Source organism: Oreochromis aureus, linkage group 14 (genome assembly GCF_013358895.1).
Source record: "Oreochromis aureus strain Israel breed Guangdong linkage group 14, ZZ_aureus, whole genome shotgun sequence".
NCBI classification, from domain to species: domain Eukaryota; kingdom Metazoa; phylum Chordata; class Actinopteri; order Cichliformes; family Cichlidae; genus Oreochromis; species Oreochromis aureus.
In genome coordinates, this window is record NC_052955.1 from 16,020,909 (window position 1) to 16,039,565 (window position 18,657).

Genomic DNA, 18,657 nt, shown 5'->3' on the forward strand with positions numbered 1-18,657 from the left:
GGTCATTTTAAGGACTAAAAAAAACTTTACAAATTCTCTTTTTAATTAAAGCATTGTGCCAGCAAATCAAACAATTCCTCATTCTAATTAGATAGCTTGCTTTTTAAAAGACTGCAGCCAAGTCACGTTTAGATTCTATCGGTTACTGCATCTCTATCTCAATTAAAATCTTTCCTCTTAATTGGAAATTTCGGCAGGTAGGACAAACTGATCCATCATATATAGAGATAGATAAAACAAGATTTTAATGATTGCTACAGTATAAATGGTGGCTGGAATAATGTTTGGTTTTGGGGGGGTTTTAACATAAAAATTACACGTATTATATTTGAAGACAAAAATCTCTAACTGTGCACCATAAAGACCTATCATGTTTGTAATGTGAGTTTAGAATACCGCATTACATTCCTACTGATTTTGTGTGGTGGCTGTCATGTATCTTGACATCATCCATTGTGTGGTTTAGTCAGCTATGACTGCTGAAACAGAAGAGCTTAAGTTAACTAAAAGCTGAAGCCTGCAGCTCATTAGCGTTAGCTTGGCAGAGAGACTGGAAACAGCTAGGCTTTGTTTTTTAAAGAAAAACAGGTCGCAGGCAGAAATTTTATTTGTCTGCAATGACATAGAATTTCAAGGCGTTTTATTTTAAATTACAATGTAAATTAAAATAAAATGCTACAACCTCTTAAAGGGAGAATAAGAGGGTAACAAGTTAGGTGTTCACAGGAAACAAAGATAATTATATTGTAAGTAAATTTAAGTACTATGTAAGTAATTGTAAGTAGTGTGCAATTTTATGGTAATTTTGCAGTAAAACAATATTTACCCATTTCAGATACTACATTTACGGTATTGAGCTGTGTAGTGAATGATTGACGAAGACTTGTTTACCTTTTAATGCTGCTGTTTTATTATCTGGATACGAACAGAGTGTGTACCTGTCAGACAGGTCGGCTGAGTACAGATGGCTCAAACACAGGACACTCAGGCTCGTCTCTCGAATCAGGTAATGTTTTAATGCTGCCACTTTTAGCCGCGGCTTCTGAGAGAGGGCGCCATTGGGCCAAAAAACGTCGCAAATACATTGTGGTTAGTATGGGAATCACAGTGGAATTAGATGCAACAGTAACACTGTTACAACAATAATTTACAAAAAAAAAAAATTTGCAGTCTGTTTAATACAGCATGTCAAACATGCGGCTCGGGGGCCACAATCGCCCCACCAAAGACTCAAATCGGGCCTACCGGAAGGCTTTGGAAAATGTGAACAAGGACATAAATTTTAGACTTTTAGCTGTATTTTTGTAAGTTTTGTAGCTTTTCTTACTGATAAAAACTCCTGGGATCAATCATAATACGCCAGAGTATTGAAGTCATTTGATGTCAATAGATCAACATTTAAATAACATGTTTTTTTTTATAGTTAGTCTGCACAGTTTCAACAAAAAAGAAAAAAAAAGAAAAGTGAAAATTATTACTACTCACAAATCAGTCCCAAAGAGTCGTTCTGACAGATTTCTTCTATTTACTATAGAAGTATTTCTTTATCGTTTACTGTAAAAAACAGAGACATGTTGTTGAAATAATGTTTATTTTTTTCTTATATGAAGATATAACTAAGGGTTTCAATGCACGGTTAAACTTCTTGAAAATGATAGAAAGTTTCACTGGTGTGGCTCACTTAAGGTCAAAGTGGCCTGTATGTGGCCGACAATGTAAAATAAGTTTGACATCCCTGGTTTAATACAAAAACAAAGATGAATATGTTGCGTTAAGCTTCATTTAACGCTTGTGCTGCACACAGCCAGGATAGCCGTTCGCTGCTTACTGTGCACAGAAATGAGCTCTAGTATTGTCATTTGTGTTCCCTTAAATTACCCAGAACATCCCAACCTTGAGCTCAAATGAAACGACACATTTTAAACAAATTCTCCTTTACTTGAGTTCATTTGTAAATTTTTATTACATTTTTTTTATTCATAACAGCAAGAATCAAATATAGCAATGCAGGCCCCGTGAATAAAATGGGTCACGTACTTTTCTCTTAACTCCACACATCCATCAGTGTTGGCACAGCACACCACAAGCTATACTAATTACCTCCACGACTGGAATTATTGCATGATGCTATAGTTAATAAAAACCAAGGCAAACACAATCCTGTGAGATCCAGAACATACCACACCCCACCTCCTTATCATTTTTGATTTCTTCTCATATTTCATTCAGATGATTGGATTTTATGGCTTTAGGCTGTTGCAATCAGTGGTTTTCTCTACACACGCTTTCCAGACGAGGTGGCTGGTATGCAAACATGACGCATCCTTTCAGGGGGCCTGGAACAGTAAAACAAGCAGAAACAAACTGCGGCAGAAGACAGAATACATCATCTTAGCACTACAAGCAGAGAAAACAAACGACAAACCAAAAAAAGTTCAGTTTACATTATATCATAAATGTAAGCATGCGTGCTTGTAGAAGATGAGAGATGACTAAGATGATCAGGACAAAATTTCAAACTAACTGGTTAATAACCAAACTACAAAGCAGTATATCATTCTGCAGTTATTCTTAAATTCTGACCTGATGTTGAACTATAACCGTGTTCGGTCAGTTTCATCTACTAAAAGCACAGCTTACATAAACATAAAGAACATACTTATAGCTATGGTGTTTGTGTTGCATGTATTTTAACTCTCCAAGTGGTGAAACTTTAGTGAGTATATTCTCAGGAATTTTTTTTTAAATAAACCACTATTCTATTTTTATATTTTTTAATATATATTTTATTCCATTACATTGATAGAATATTGTATACTGTAAATACATCTTTCTGTGTAAATGTTTTCTTAATCAATATTACTGTGTTGTGATTTCTTTTTTTAAACTGTATATGTATTTCCTTTAACATGCATTCCTCTCTGAGTACAGTAAAGAGACAGGACGTGTTGTGATTGGTTGGGCCTGGGCGGGCGTGGCCATGACACACACCTGTGCAGTACAGGCGGGTTGGGGGACCAGACAAACCCAGTCAGGCCCTTACCCTGGAGGGTAGTGGACGCCTCCTCCGGAAGGTTACCTGGCAAACTACAAGCTGCTGACAAAAAAGAAGAGCAACACTTGGCCTTTTCTGAAAGGGGTAGGAGAGTGAGAACTCGGTGCCCTTTTGATGCAAGCAATTTTGTTCAGCCTTTCATAAGATTTTTTTTTTGTTATCCTAGCAAAATTCCTTGTCTTGATAGACATTATTTTTTTTATTCAAAATAAGATCTCAATATACATGATTCTCTCTTTTTTGACTATGTACAGAAGTGCAAAAAAGTCAACCATTATCACCTTTATCACCTCAAGATTCCCCACCCCACCCTTGTTGTTTGCAGATGACTGAGTAAGAAACGAGAGTTCAGACTCAGTTTCCTACTCGCCACGTTCACCTGACCCCGCCAACAACGCCCCCAAAAGTGATCAAATATGCAGCTTGTTTTCCAACATGGCCCAATTTCCAGGGAGAGTAAAAACATTAAAACAATAGTTACTATTTGAAATGGATACAGTAGAAAATAACATCTTTACTCTAAACATCTAAGAACTAGATTTTTATAATAGTCTTTTTTTTCTTATATGACTAGTTACAAACCTTACAATCATTAAAATATTACTCATTTATTGGCGACAGTTGCCACAGCGACAACCTCGGCCTCTCTGTTCTATTATTCCATTACTGTTAGATACTCATATAAAACATCTTTGTTCAAAGAAGACAAAAAAAAAAGACTAGCGAAATGAACAATATGCATACAGTTCAACAATATGCATAACGTAGAAAATATTGAGTTTACAATCGTAATCATACTAAAATTAACATTACATGGAATTTCAGGGAACTGTGCATGAGGAACACGCAAACACACACACTGTACCTTATATTCATTATAAGAAAGATAAATATAATAAGCCAAACTGAAAATCAGAACTAATATCAAAAAAATCATCCAAACAAAATGAAACACTTGTCGTTGTCTAACAAAGAAAACCACAAGAGAGTTAAGAAAACACAGACAAAAAAAGTGACAGTTACATAGTGCTCTCTCTGTGTGTTAATATGGCGTGGATTAGGCAACTGGATGGTTCAAAATGGCATGTTGCATTGTGCTGACCCGATAATACATTCTAAGGCTTTGGATGAGTTATACAATCGTTTATATTCTTGCCACTTTCCCTGTACTATCCACCAATTGACTATGCCTGAAAAAACACCCAGAATATTAAAAAATAAAATAACATAAAGAGTTCTAGAGATCTACTCCAAACACTCGATCCTTCTTTGGGCTACATATTTTTAAGATTTTAGCCCCACTAGTCTATCCACAACACCTAACAACAGTGACACGAAAAGACTTTGGCTGACTATCTGAAAAACAGTTCTCAGGTAGACATAAGAACAAATACTCTTAAATATGTCTGACTTTATATACACTACACTGAATTTACTTTAACCTGTCTTAAAATATGAATAACGATACCAATGAAAAACAAATCGGGTCGTACAGGTCGCGTCTTCGCCAGTTGCACTGTAGATTTTGACTTCTGTCTCACAGCAGCGTGGACATCACCTGATCCTGACCCTGTGGAGTCATCATAACAGCTTCATCACTGAGAGAGCTTCTTTGGTCTCTCACCCAGGCCGAGATCTCACAGTCTACTCGTCTGACGTTTAGAGTCGACAGACTTAATGGCCACGGAGAGCTCGGATTACGAATCATTTCATGTCTAAACAACTGACATCAACAACAAAGTTGAAGAAAATAAAATTAAAAGCTAATCATTCAGTAGAAGATTTATGTAAAGCACGTGATCGGGGGACGGTCATCTAATCAATGGGGCAATGGTGCTCTTAGGGAATCAGAGACAATGACGGGCTATGACATTGGACACTTCATGCTGTCCAAAAGAGAAAAGAGACGTATTAAAGGGAGTTGTTGAGTTGCAACACTTTGTAACACTGCTTCTATACCATTCATGTAGTTTGAGATGTATGGCACTTTACAGGGATGCCTGCGACATTAAAGACATGTGCTTAAGAGATAGAAAGGTAGGCTACAAAGGTTTGAAAGACACCTCACAGACATTCAGTTGCTATTTTGCCTCTGAGTGCACTCATGTAATTTCCCTTATATCTGGTTTAACAAAATCAAATCATTAACAAAATCATTGTGCATGCATATGTGATTCAGTCAGATTATTTGTTTCGTTTTCCTCAAATGAAATACAAGGTGCACCTTTGTGTAAACAAAAGACCAACAACCGATGAATAAACACGCACAACGTAAGTCATGATTCTTGGTCAACAGACGTACCGATTCAGTCGACCTGTTCAGCGACTGCTCCACACATTTACCTTATGTTAACATTCAAAGTGTGTCTGGTGAATAAAGGTCAGTTGCCTCTACAGAACGCAAGGCAGTCTTTGATGCGATGTTGTTCTTTTCTCTTGTTGTGTAATAGTGTGCATGAAGTACACATGAAAACGCTTCTAACAAACTGTGCCTCCAATGTTAACATGCAGATTTACTCCAAACCAGTTCGGTCCTCCGTTTCGCTCCTGATGTTATGGGCATGAAGGGTGACCACTAATCTTGGACTTGACACCAGCACGCTCCAGCTCCATCTGAAAAGAAGTGCATGAAGTACAGGAGGTCAGTTGTGAGGAACGACAAAATGGGGTAGCAAAGCTAGTGAGCTTACTGTTGACTTAGAGTTCAGTCAGACAACAATGCTGATAATGGAAGCCTCAAAGTTTCTTTCTAAAATTTGAATGTTTGGTTTCCATAGTAACTGTGAATTACAAACTGTATTGTGCAAAAGTCTTGAACCACCCATTTGTTTTACTTATTTGTTTATATATACATATAAAGCGCTGATTTTTTTTATGTGTAATCATGTATAGAAATACAGCATATAGGGCAAAACACTGATCATGTACAATTTTAACAACCTTGAAAGTCAATACTTGGTATGACCACCTTTATTCTTCAACGCTCTAAGGGAAGCTCTCCTGCAGTTTCTTCAAGTAATAATAATAATAATGATAATAAATTTTATTTATAAAGTGCCTTTCAAGACACCCAAGGACACTGTACAATAGATAAAAACACATAATAAAGTAGAGTTCAGGAGTAGTTGTACAAGATTCTTGAAGGACAATAATGTGATTCAGGCTTTGGAAAACCACTGAATAACTGGATAATGTTCCATTTGTTTTTCTATCTGCTCTTACTGCAGTGTGTTTGCGATCACTGCCCTGCTGAAAAGTGAGGCGGATGGTATTGCACGGTGGATCAAAACTGATGATAATTTCATCAGTTTTGTTCTCCAACACCACGGGCTGAAATGCACCTCTAAACTTTGACAGAGCCTCAACATTGTTTTACAGAGGTCTGTAGATGCTCACTGTTGGACTTGTCTTCTGACCTCCTCTTTGCATATTGATGATGATTTGAATCAAAAATTCAAATTTACTTTTTAACAGCTTCTTGAAAACAATTCAGCAGATCCATTTATGATGGATCAGCTGAAATGCGGCAGCTGTGTCAAACTCCTTGAAAACAAAATCTAATGAAAGAGAGGTGGCTCAAAACTTTTGTACAATAATGTACAAAGTTATGGTTAGGGAAAATCAATCAAAATCAATGCAAACAAAAAGGTTAAATGAAGATCTCTGAGGGGAGGCAGACTCAGGGCACATGATTTCATGCACTGTTACTGAATATTTGAACCCATTAGCCGCACACTTGTTCAATATGAATATATTTCTTAGAAGTACAAGCTCCTTTAGAACAAGATGTGATATTTGACATATTTGATGTTGCTTATTTGTCATCAACATTATTAGTATTTTCTTATTTTATAGATGTTATTTATTTATTTCATTTTTATGAGTGTGATATCGAAACACGTTATATCAATCAATTCTACAATACATTGTTTATGTTCTACTTTACTAAAACACTTAAAGATCTGAGATATTCACAGCTGTATTAAAAACAAAACAAGATTTTTTACGATTTTCATACTGATCTTAAAAAAAATATGTAAAAGTATGCAAACACTGAGCGGCTGAAATTAATTTGATCTAGTTCAGCTGTATGATGACTATCATATCGTAAATCTCATCAGCAGGGAATCAGGAGAGCAAGAAAATCTGATGGATCACTGTGAAAACTTCCACAGTGGCCAAGTCATATAAGGCAAACAGGATATTAATTCATCTCTGTTGGCTTGTGCTCTTTGATAGTGTGGATGGTACGCTTATTTGCTATTCCTGGCATATTGTAGCTGCTGGCAGCTTACAAGCTAGTTAATGTTCCCAGCAACCATTTAGAATCACAACTTTAAATATTGGCAAACATTTTTGTACAAATTTCAACACGCAGGGAGGGAATGTAAACAGATAAGCATTAGACGCTCTACTTGGCAGCTTTTAATATATTTATTTATTTTTTTGTTTGTTTGTTTTTTTTTACTCTGCTGTGTTTCTGTTGTTTATTCTAAGCTAAGTTAAGCAGCTTCATCTTTAACCGGAGACGTAATCTTCTCTTCTAACTGCTGGAAAGTAAGCAAACTTTATTTTGTAAAAAACATTCTAGATTAGAACCTTAACTCCCCCCAAAAACAACAAAAAAAAAGCTTTTGCAACTGTGTCACATCAGGGTTTTGGAGTTCTTTTTCAGAGGAAAAAAATGTATTGTTCAAATGCATTGTGTGAGGTGCTGGAGGTGCAGTACATACTGTTCTGAGACTTCTACATCTGGGTCACATACTTGTGACTAGTCAGATGGTCTGCAGATATTATTGGAATCTGATTGGGAGGAGAAAAGACAAATGGGGGGGGGGGATGGGAAGACAGAGGGAAATAAACAGAAGGGTCTACTGCAATGACAAAACACATTGGAACCACAACCGCTAACAACGATAAGCGATTATGTCTATAATCACAAATTGAGATATTTAGAAATAACTAGCAAAGACCAGAGGTGAGCCTTGTGCACCACTCATGCATTTTTCATTTCATTCACATTGAAATCGTACGACTAGAGGAGAAAAAGTCAGAGGTGATAGCAGAGGTGAAAGACTGTGAAAGAAGGCAGGAGAGGAGCAAACCTGATTGGCTGTTGCTGTTGCAAAGGGAACACTTGTGGCAGATGTGGTGGCTGCAGACACAGTGGCTGGGGTAGCACCGTGCATCATGGGTACTTGGAGGGGGAAAGATCACACAGGCAGTTGAACCAGAGCAGATTTAAAGCTTTTAATGCTTGACACTTCATTTGTACGTCTGTGTATAGAATGCTGATAAACATGAGATCTAAACAGCTTCAGATTTATTGTCTGCTTTCTAGTGATCTTTAACATTTTATCTACAAATATCCCAGCAATTTGCGTAAACTCATAGCAGCTCACCTGCTGTGGAGAAAGAAAAGAAACGTCAGGGAAATTATTTAAATTGCGAGGCAGCTAATTGGAAATTGGACGAGCATATCATATCAGGTGGCAGCGTGTTATTTTCTTGGCGGGGAGCATTCAAAACTGAATAAGAGAGTTCACTGGGTTTTGCAAAAACTACAGTACAATTAGTACAATTAATAAACTTTACACAACATCTCTATCCTTTCTTCTGCTACCACTGATAAATCCTCATGTTTATATGGCATTTATAACCAGACAGTATAATGAGGTGCTCAAGAGGTTAAAGAGCTTGAAATGTAAGTTAAACAAAGCAGGGGTCAGGGGATTTTGAACTGCAACAAGCATTAGGTGACAGATAGATCTGTGGTGAAGCAAAAAAGGACTACAGTACAGAATAGTAAAGCACATCATTTCCAATTGAAATTACACAAGTATGCTCACAATCAAAATTTGCAATTTACATTTTAATAGCCTGTGTTGAAAAGACACTGAATATCATTTTGAGTACATTTCAAAGTCTAAATAAAAAAAAAAACTGTGCTCACTTTATGTGGTGAGTTAAATGAGAGTGACTACAATGGGTTCAAAGATAATCAATAAGGAAAGCTGGCACCTACCAACACTTGTTGCAGGTGTCATGCACAATATCGAGCCTGCCCATCATGCATTGCAACAGGGAGTGGAGTGAATAGGGGGGAGAAGAAATCAGCAAAATGCATTACAAGTGTTACAAAGTCAGACAATATTGGATTCATTCTGGATGTAAACATGTGAACTCTTTCATAGAGTGGCCACAGCTTATTATATAACAGCATTGGTTATTATTACGTTCATGGCTTGCAGTTGCTGTAACTGCACATACTGCATATTTAAGAAAACATATGCATGAAAGTTCTGAGTGGGAAGAGGTGTGAAAAACTGAAAAGAAAACAAAACTTGCTGGTCAACCCCAGTTTACTGTTCAACTGATCCATTAAACTGAAGGGCAAATTAAACGCTACCACTACCCCAATTTTCCTGTCAGGGCCATGGCAGCTGTTTGTACAGTGACAGGTTTGAATGGCTTGCTTTTTAAGCCCTCAAACAGTGTAGCTGTAGCGATCTGACAGTCCAATAGAGTGGGACATATGAAGATCTGAATGTCTCACAGATGGGAATCGATGGCAGGCTATTCTTAGGCTGTCAGAGGAGAATATGGGGCACAGTATAAGATGACTATGCAGTGCCCAAAGAAGAGCATTTAAAAAAGCTGTGCGTGTGTGTGTGTATTTTGTGCGTGCGCATGTAATGCACACCTTGGGTATAATTTACACTGGCAGAGAGTGAAGAAGTGCCCCTCATGTTCCAGGAGTCGTGGATTGTCTTGCCCCATTTTTCAGAATTTCGGTTCAATTAACTAAGTCATATCTTGCTCCTCCTGTTCCTTGTATTTCATATAAGGAAAAAGTCTTATAATGTTTTTATACCACGCAAAACATTTTGAGCCCAAAATGTTGATTTGTAACTAATCAATTAATTAAATGTATATTTCCCATGTAAATGTAACATCAAATGTTCGACTTAATGAACATTTTAATAAATATTTAAATAAATAAAAACTTTGATTTTATTTATCTCAGTTGCATCTTATTCAAAATTACTGCTTCCTGTTTATTAGGATGAAGAATAATCTTTTGAGCGTAGTTTATGTGCAACCCTAGGGGTGTTTTCAAACCTGCAGTGTTTAGTTCATTTAAACTCTGGTTTGTTTTTTCCCTCAGTGCGATCATTTGGGCAGATGTGAAAGCTGTAATTGGACTCAGATGTAAAACAATCGCACCGAGACCCTTTGGTTCCAAATGAACTTCAGAGCAGTTCGTTTTTCATGTGAACATGATCCGACCTTGATCTGACCCAACTACGTTCCAAGTTTGAGCTACAAAAGTTCCGGTTACCATGTATGCTTTGTATTCTGAGTGAGGCAAGGTCCTATAAATGTGCCAAAGTCTGTGCGGGCTAGCAGCTAGCCATGAAATGAATATAAACTCTCCACTAGTCTAGAATGCAGCACCTTCTTCCTGTATTTACTTTTGTTTCTGCAGCCCCAGACTCATCTGGCCAATAAGCAGCCTGAATATTTTCACGTGGTTTATAGTGAAGCATTTTGGTTCACTTGACTTTCTCCGTGTGTGAAAACAAACCAAACCACCCGGAAAAGCTACAAGTTTACAAACTCATGAACTGACTCGAGCCAGAGAAAACGAATATAGGTGTGAAGACATCCTAGTACTGCCTGCCTGTTTATAAATGAAAAAAATAAACCTTTTGACTATTTCTCTTCCCACTTGTGACACCAAAGTTATGCCCATGCAGTACATATATGTGCAAATAATAGTGTGCAAGTTTTTCCCCCATCATTTCACACATTCAGCCAGTCAGTGCTGATGCCAAACCATAATCAAAGGAGTGTGAAATGTGAATAGGATAACTGCAACAAACACCAGTTAAAAAAGACTCGGGCCTTACCTGATGGTATGAAGGCAGCCTGCTGCTGAAACTGCATGTTGGCCAGGGCCTGTTGGTACGGGAATACACCAGCATTGAACATAGTGGTGGCACCGTTGGCTTTTTCAAGTGCAGGTCTCTTTGGTAAAGGAGGCAAGACGGGAGGGAGCCCCTGGAGAGGGGACAACATCAAAACAAAAGGATGGGAGTGAGGGAAATCAAAGTATGGTAGCAGTGACATTCAGGACAGAGAGAAGAAAGAAATTCATTAGAAGATTAAATTGCCCATCAAAACAGCGATCAAATATATTGGCAAGCAAGCAGTGGACTACATTACTTCTGTCAGAGCAGGCGGACAGAGGTGCTAGCTGACAAAAAAATGTGTGACATATATCTTACGACAAGCATAAAAGTCCTCAAGATATTGTCATGAACCTTTTTACATGATTTTAGAATATTACAGTAGATACAGTCAATATTTTGCTGGCTGAGAACTCGAATTTTCTGTAAAGAGAACTTAGCAGCTGTTTAATAAAAGCTGAAGCACAGATTGTCGGACCATCAATGGAAATGATGTAGTTAGGGAAAGTTGCGCTGTCAGCTCCATGATAATAGTAAACTATACGCCATGTTAAGACTGTCATGACACCTCTTTACCAGTTATGCATGCAGTATGGGAAATGACCAACACATGCAAAGACTACCACAGCTTATACCACAATAAACTTTTGCATTTCCATGCTTCCAGTGAAGTGTTTTTTGAGATTCACTTAAGGTGATGAACTGACATTGGAAAATGTAGCGCATTTCCAGCTTTGAGCCACTGTGCTTATTCTTTGCTGATGTGATTGGAATCTGTTTTTAATCTTAAAACGTCAAACCAAAGGTTACAATCAGTTCATCACCCTTCAGTGCTTTCTCATTTAGTTAGTTAAACACACAGCTTCAAACTATATCTATCACACCACAGCTGCATGCCAAGCTAAAAGGTGAAAGGTCATAGTACCAGATCAAAAGTTGCGTCGAGGGGTCGCTTCAGTGATTTGACAGCCGACTGAGTCTTAATTAGCAGGCAGCGAGCACATGATGGCAATGGGCCAATGGGGTTCAAGCGCATTAACAAAAACCAGCAAGCGAAGGTGCGTCATGGGGGCAGCAGTGCAGTGTGGGTTGGTGAGGAAAAAAAACAAACAAAAAAAAAAACAAAACAAACAAACAAAAACGAATCATTGGAATGCAATATACAACAATTACAAGACTTGTGCATGCACATTAATGGCTTTAGGGTTACTGAAAAGAATTAAAGCCCTTGGCAAACTTTGCTGTCAGAAGAAAGTTTTTATTTTCATGAATACGAAAATTCTATGCTATGGTCCAGGAAAGATTATTAGTCAATGAATGAGCTTTGATCAAATACAATCATTTGAAACAGACTATACATATTATCTAACATGATTCTGCCCTTTGCTCCAGATGCACTGCTTTCTTAAAGCCTGTGGTGGCTGGACTATGGCAACTGTACTGAAACAAATTTCCTAAAATGGCACATGACTCTTGGTCCTAGGCCCATTTTAAGGTTCTTAAACGACTGCAATTTCCAGTACTTGTGTGATTCTCCTGTTCCTGTGTTTTCTGTTTCATTCACATGATTTGAATATACCATAAAAAATCATTGACATCTTCAGATGTGTTTGTTCCTAAATTCTTACTATAATGATCCTAGGGTACATGTATGCATCCTATCACCTCCTTAACAGGTGGGCCAATCTGAACAAAACTTTTGTCTTACATACAGCGAATATGAAATTGCAGATACATTTTAAAATGTTTTCTTACTAAATCTTTTGTCCTGTCTCTGTCCCATCACCCCCAGCCGATCATAGCAGATGGCTGCCCCAAATGCTGCTTCTGCTGGAGGTTTCTTCCTGTTCAAAAGGATTTTTTCCTTCCCACTGTCGCCAAGTGCTTGCTCATACGGGGTTGTCTGATTGTTGGAGTTTTCTTTCTAATATTATAGGGTCTTTACCTTACAATATAAAGCTATAAAACACCTTGAGGTGCTTGTTGTGTTCTGGCGCTATATAAATAAAATTGTATTGAATGTTGTCTTCCCCCTGCAAATGTGATGCTGTGTTCTCTGTTTGAGTTTGTTTCATGTGTCACAACTAAATACTCAATGAAGACTTTGAAAAAGCGTCACAGGTCTGGTTATTTGTAATAAAAGAAAAAAAGAGAACGAAATTTAGTCTAATTCTATAGATACACTGTAGTAATAATTATCATTGTGCCATTATATTCATACTAATTGCCACTTTATATCCCAGGAAGTTACTACATTTTATATGGAAAAGATAAGATTGGACATGATAAATGGCAGGCCTGCTCAAATTGTGCTGAATCCATAGAAATAAACAGACATGAAAGGTTAACTGAAATCAAGCTGACCCATATTTTTGAATTCAATGATGCACAATATTATCTACTGTACAGTACTTGGCGGAGCACGACCTTTTTTCTGTCTCTTTAGAGAAACCGATCGCTGCATTGCGGAAACAAGATCCAAAATATGCCGCAGTCTACACAATTGTCTTCTCAGCAAAAAAATGTAACACATCTATTGAGTGTGAAAAAGCAAAATGTAAAACTAACAAAGCAGCAAAACAAGGAGGAGCAGGCGAGGGGAGGCTCAGTCACATACTAGCACGATTACTGCTGCTGCTGCTAATAAAGCACACATTGACACAAGCTACATCTGTATCGTTTTAGGGCGTACTGAGTCAGAGCTGCAGAGGCACAACGAAGACTAAAGGTTGAGGTTAAAAGCAGGGTAAAAGGTACTGGCTCAAGCAACGCTGTCGATACATAGAAAATTATCTCCAGATTAGAGTATTTGTGGTGCAATGCTTGCGCTCCAAACTAAAAAAGAAATTATTTTTGGAAAAACTATACATTTTAAACTTTCATGTACATAAAATGACATTTAGCTTTAATTGTTAACAGCAGGTTGTGATATTGTAATACATTAATCTTTCTTAGTTTGAGTTACTTTTGGAGGTGTAATGTAAACAGATACCTACCATGGCTGCAGCAGCTGCAGCTTGGTTGACTTGGTGTTGAGCGGCTTTGATTTTGGCCTGCAGGTGAGCCGGAGGGTGAAAGTACTTGCACTTCTCCCTCGAGCAGCGGCCCTTTATGTAGTCCATACACACAGTGACTGTGTTGTCGTTGGTGTCGATCATGGTGCTATCTGCAGGATGGGCAAAGCGACAGTCGTTCTCCCCACGCGTGCAGTTACCCCGCTGATATTCCCGGCATACCTGGGGCAATGGTAAGGATTTGATCATAAACCTAACACACATACACACACATACACAGTTACACACATAAGTTACAAAGTTACTGGTGAGTCCATGTGATAAAGCAATCAATCTGCTCCGTCATTTCAGACGGTATCAGACGAGGTAACCGATCTTAACGATGGGTTCAGCCATTAATGTTGATTGATAAGCAGAACAGACCCTAACCAACGTTTACAGACTCATTAATCATACCGCATTCATCCATTATTCAAATGAGAACTGTTTTTGTTCTTCCTGAGTCTGACAGAAGGGGGCAGCACTTGCATGAACAATTGGGAAAATGCCTTCTTCATTCTGAACATACAGACTCAATGAGGCTCATGGGAAATATGAAGCTTGTTACCCTCGAGGGAGGCTGTAGCTGACGTAATTGTCAGCCCGCTGGCACACAGTAGCAAACACGCACACGCACACGCGCACACACATACACACACACACACAAAAGGTGGGTGTATATATATTATAAGGCAGCACTGTTTTTTTTTTTCATTTAGGCACTTAAACAGCCTTGCAATAACTTCAGATCTCTGCTCTCGGCGCGCCATCAGACTGTTGAGTCTGAACTGGATTCGAGACGCAATCCTCCACCAAAAGAAATGCAATTTCATGGTGCGTTGTATTGATCTATCAGTTACTGTGATGGAACAAGCCATTTACTAAGTCTGTTTACCAGTCTCCCTGTCTGCGTGCATAAAGGATTTGATTTGTGGTGGACCGGCTGCCAGACAAAAGGCCACCAGCACCGTTATCTGCAAACTGCTCTGTCTCCAGTCTTGACAGCTCATCATCTACGTTCACTGACTGCTGTGAGTGATGGCGTTTCTCTCTTTGCCTGTCCCTTGTTTCTCGTGGGTACCTCTCCCTTTCTCAGATATGTATGCCTACATATGGACACCACCCCACCACTGCTAACCAGTAACTACTGTTACTTGTCTTTTTTTTTTTTTTTTTAAACGAGAGACTGCCTTGTTGTCAGGCAGATGTCGTAGAGGCGGGGGAGGGAGGGAGGAAACTTGGAGAGAAGGGAAATGTAAGCGTGGTTGATGAATATAGAGTAAAAAGACGAGGATGGAGATGGAGGAGAAAGTGAGAGCCTTTGGTGATGAGGTGTATGTAGGCTGTCATAGGAAAAAAAAACAGGAGAGGACTGAATGATAGGATTTGATGTTCTCGGGACCAAATGTCTAGTAGTGTATTTGTCTTTGCAGTTACAAATTATTTAGAAGACGCTAAACCACTAAAAGTCCTTAGTTAGACAAACAAATGAAGGGTCTGCTAATCGTATTTCTGTCCCTATGGTAACGATCCCCCTGAGCCACTTGCATCACCATGGTTGCAGGTAACCAACATATGACTTTATGCATGCTGAGATCTTGCAGCATGCCGTATTTAAGGAAAAGACAGCGAGACTTCTGGAGAATATTTTCTCAGGAAAACTGTCTGGAGCATTGTCTTCTAAAATAGGAATTTCTCACAGCCTCAAGGAAACAGTCCGAAACACATCAACTGAGCGGTATGTGTGTCGCTCCACAGAATTCCAGCTATGTTTACTTTGAACGACACACACTGGAAACTGAAATATGACTGGCCCCTTTCTCTAAGATATTTTTAGCAAACCTAGTTCCTTTCAAATTAAGAAACTAGGATATGAAATCTCCTCATCAAAAAGCTTCACCCACACATGCAGCCTCACTACCTCTCCTGCAGCCTGACCACCACAGATGCCGTTGACCAACAGACCTCTCTATCTAAAAGGAAAACAGTGGAATGAGGAGAGTATTTCTGCATTTGGTTGATAAATATTTCATATCCTTTTGCTATCGATCTTTTGCAGGACAAATCGTTTTAATCCTTAGTCTGAATCGAGAGCTGCATGCTCTCCTGCTCGCAGCATCTTGCCTCCACTTATCCTTAACCTCTACAGCATGACTTGTACTAACGCCTCCATAAAATTCAGTCAGCGCCCTTTGCTTTGTTTCTGGTATCTCTGTCTCTGCCTGCTCTAACCCCTCCCCTGATGACCACAACAGGTCTACAAATTGATTTCCTATCTTCCGCCTCCATCTCTCTTTCCTGTCAGTGACCTGTTCTGTCGCTCTGCATGTTGTCCACTCATTCACTTGGTCCAGAGACTTACTCAGCCTCACCCCCATTAATTACCCAGCTACCCAACATTACATCTTAAATGTAACCTTCCTGCATTCTTGCACGCCTCCTGCCTGCCTCCAACGATTTCTCCATTATTCCGCTGCCACTGTTTCTCGGGTGGGGCTACATAATGGATGAGATTGACTTACTGTCCAATTAATGATTATCTGAACGCAGCTGGAGGAGGGGCGCTCATCAGGTTTCAAAGAACTAATTGCTTTCCGAGAAGAAGTAAAGATTTTTCTGAAAATGACATATGTACATTATAACCCGCGCTTGTGCCAGACAAAGTTATCTCCTTCGTATCGATAGAGTCAGCAATGGTAATGTTTGTGGATGCTTTCATTAACATCTCATTCTCTTGCTTAAGTCTGAGAAATAACTCTGTCTTGGTAATGGCATGTAGTTAGTGTAACAGAAATGGTGTACATACACAGACGTACAAACAAGACTGTTAATATTGAACAGACAGATCCTACATCTGAAAAGCTTCTGTTAGAAAGGTGTGAAAAAGGTATTTCTCCCAATCGATTTTTATAATCTGGGAGCGGCAAAGGAATCACAAAAAATTATGCAAATCCTCCCGATGTGCTTATATATATTTTTTCCCCACTTATTCTTGTGAATGTGTGTAAATGTTTGTGTTCCTCCTCACCTCCAGTCTGTCTGTCCTCATGAGTTTCTGCGCAGCAGCGGCGGCAGCAGCAGCAGCAGGTATGGGAATGCTGGGGTTGCTGGTGACCAGTACGGGGGCACTGGGCAAGATGTCAGCGGGCATCAGGCCGGGCGACACAGGGCCAAGGTAGGGGTTAAACGCAGCAGCCGCTGCTGCAGCAGCATTGGCATTGGTTGCAAGGCTGGGTGTGACTGAAAACATGGGCTGAGAGCACATGCCAAATAAGAGAGTTGGTCAAAATTAATCCACAATGATTTCTCACAGTCTATATATAAAGATGCTACATATATAATTACATCGTTTCTTCCTCGTATAAATATTACCCCTGGTGGATATAAAACATATGAGGCAGAACGGTGAAATAGAAGATTATCAGTAGGAAAGCAAAAAATAGGACCTCTGATTGTGGATGTGGAAGGAAAGAAGCAAAAACAGATAATTAACAGGCTTACATCTGAGGAAAAAGAACATGGCTGCTTGTCTTTCATTTGCACTAACGCGCAGTGCAAGCGTCAGTATGTGGTGTCACCTTCTCCCATTGATCAGATGGAATCACATGCTTCATACCCCAGATATCACACAGTTAGCAGTAGTGATGAAGGACGTCAAGCTGTGTGAGCATGTGAGTGGGGAGAGAGGCTTCACTGTAAGATAAAGTACTGCCTGTATGCGTTGTACTGGAGTTTGACAGAGAGAGGAGTATGCACTGCAAAGTTTTCCCTGCCTGATCCTGACCTCAGCCCCAGTCTAAGGATTGTCTTTTGAGCCCCTGCCAACAGGACACAGTGAGTAATAGAGGAGCGGCAGCCAGGGCCGTACTGATACATTCTTCCTAAAACCTCCTCACTGCTCAGCGATGACTCAGAAAATCAGAAATAATTCTTTCGGCACTGCCCTCTGGAATGTCTGAAGAGTTGTTTGCTATCATAAGGTGCTCTGGAAAAGCAGATGTGTCTCGCTCCAGGTGCTCAGATATCAGTTTGAGATATTTGCAGCTTGGGGTTTGGATGGAATAAGCATGATGTCATCTAAAACATTTGCGGTCATGGGGTTTTAACTATGCAGTGATATCATCTTGCAAAGAGTTTGAAAGCTTACTAACAGACCTTTTTTGGAACACGTCAAAGTTTCAGTATTGATATGAAATTGAATATTCGTATTAATTAACAAAAATGTTATAACAGAAACATCTATAATTGCATACAGGGCTTAATTCCGGTTCAGCAGTATTTGTTTTCACTATTCCCAGTAAAATGTGTTATCCCCTCTTTTTCTGGTGCATGTTTGCTGTTGTTGTTTTTTGCATAACGGTGGAAAACCTAAAGTTAAGTTTTGCTGAAAAGTCCGAACTACAATTAAAATGATCATGACGGTAAAATGCGACGTAACAGTCATTGCACAACTTTATCTAAATTTTGGTTTTACCAGTTAGCCACTGTACTGGTTATAATGGACTAAGAAACATACTATGTAAAGATATTCAATACATCTTTATAAACAAGCTTAAATTCAGATTTGAAGATTCAA

General features: G+C 39.0%; 1 protein-coding gene across 15 annotated transcripts in view; it reads right to left on the bottom strand.

Moving 5' to 3' along the window:
• Window positions 1-1,626: 1,626 nt before the first annotated feature.
• Window positions 1,627-18,657, bottom strand: part of LOC116323575 (muscleblind-like protein 1) — a 68,396-nt gene continuing 51,365 nt past the window's right edge. For 5 of the 15 annotated variants that reach the window (XM_039622479.1, XM_039622480.1, XM_039622488.1 and 2 more), the window contains 8 exons: window positions 17,110-17,334; window positions 14,025-14,264; window positions 11,954-12,007; window positions 10,969-11,119; window positions 9,081-9,116; window positions 8,161-8,252; window positions 7,789-7,858; window positions 1,627-5,668 (listed from right to left, as the gene is read on the bottom strand). In XM_039622479.1, the coding sequence (XP_039478413.1) occupies window positions 7,802-7,858; window positions 8,161-8,252; window positions 9,081-9,116; window positions 10,969-11,119; window positions 11,954-12,007; window positions 14,025-14,264; window positions 17,110-17,334 (855 nt within the window). In that variant the 3' untranslated portion in view covers window positions 1,627-5,668; window positions 7,789-7,801. The remainder of the gene's footprint in view (window positions 5,669-7,788; window positions 7,859-8,160; window positions 8,253-9,080; window positions 9,117-10,968; window positions 11,120-11,953; window positions 12,008-14,024; window positions 14,265-17,109; window positions 17,335-18,657) is intronic. The other 10 variants (XM_039622481.1, XM_031743933.2, XM_031743932.2 and 7 more) reach the window with 10 other exon arrangements.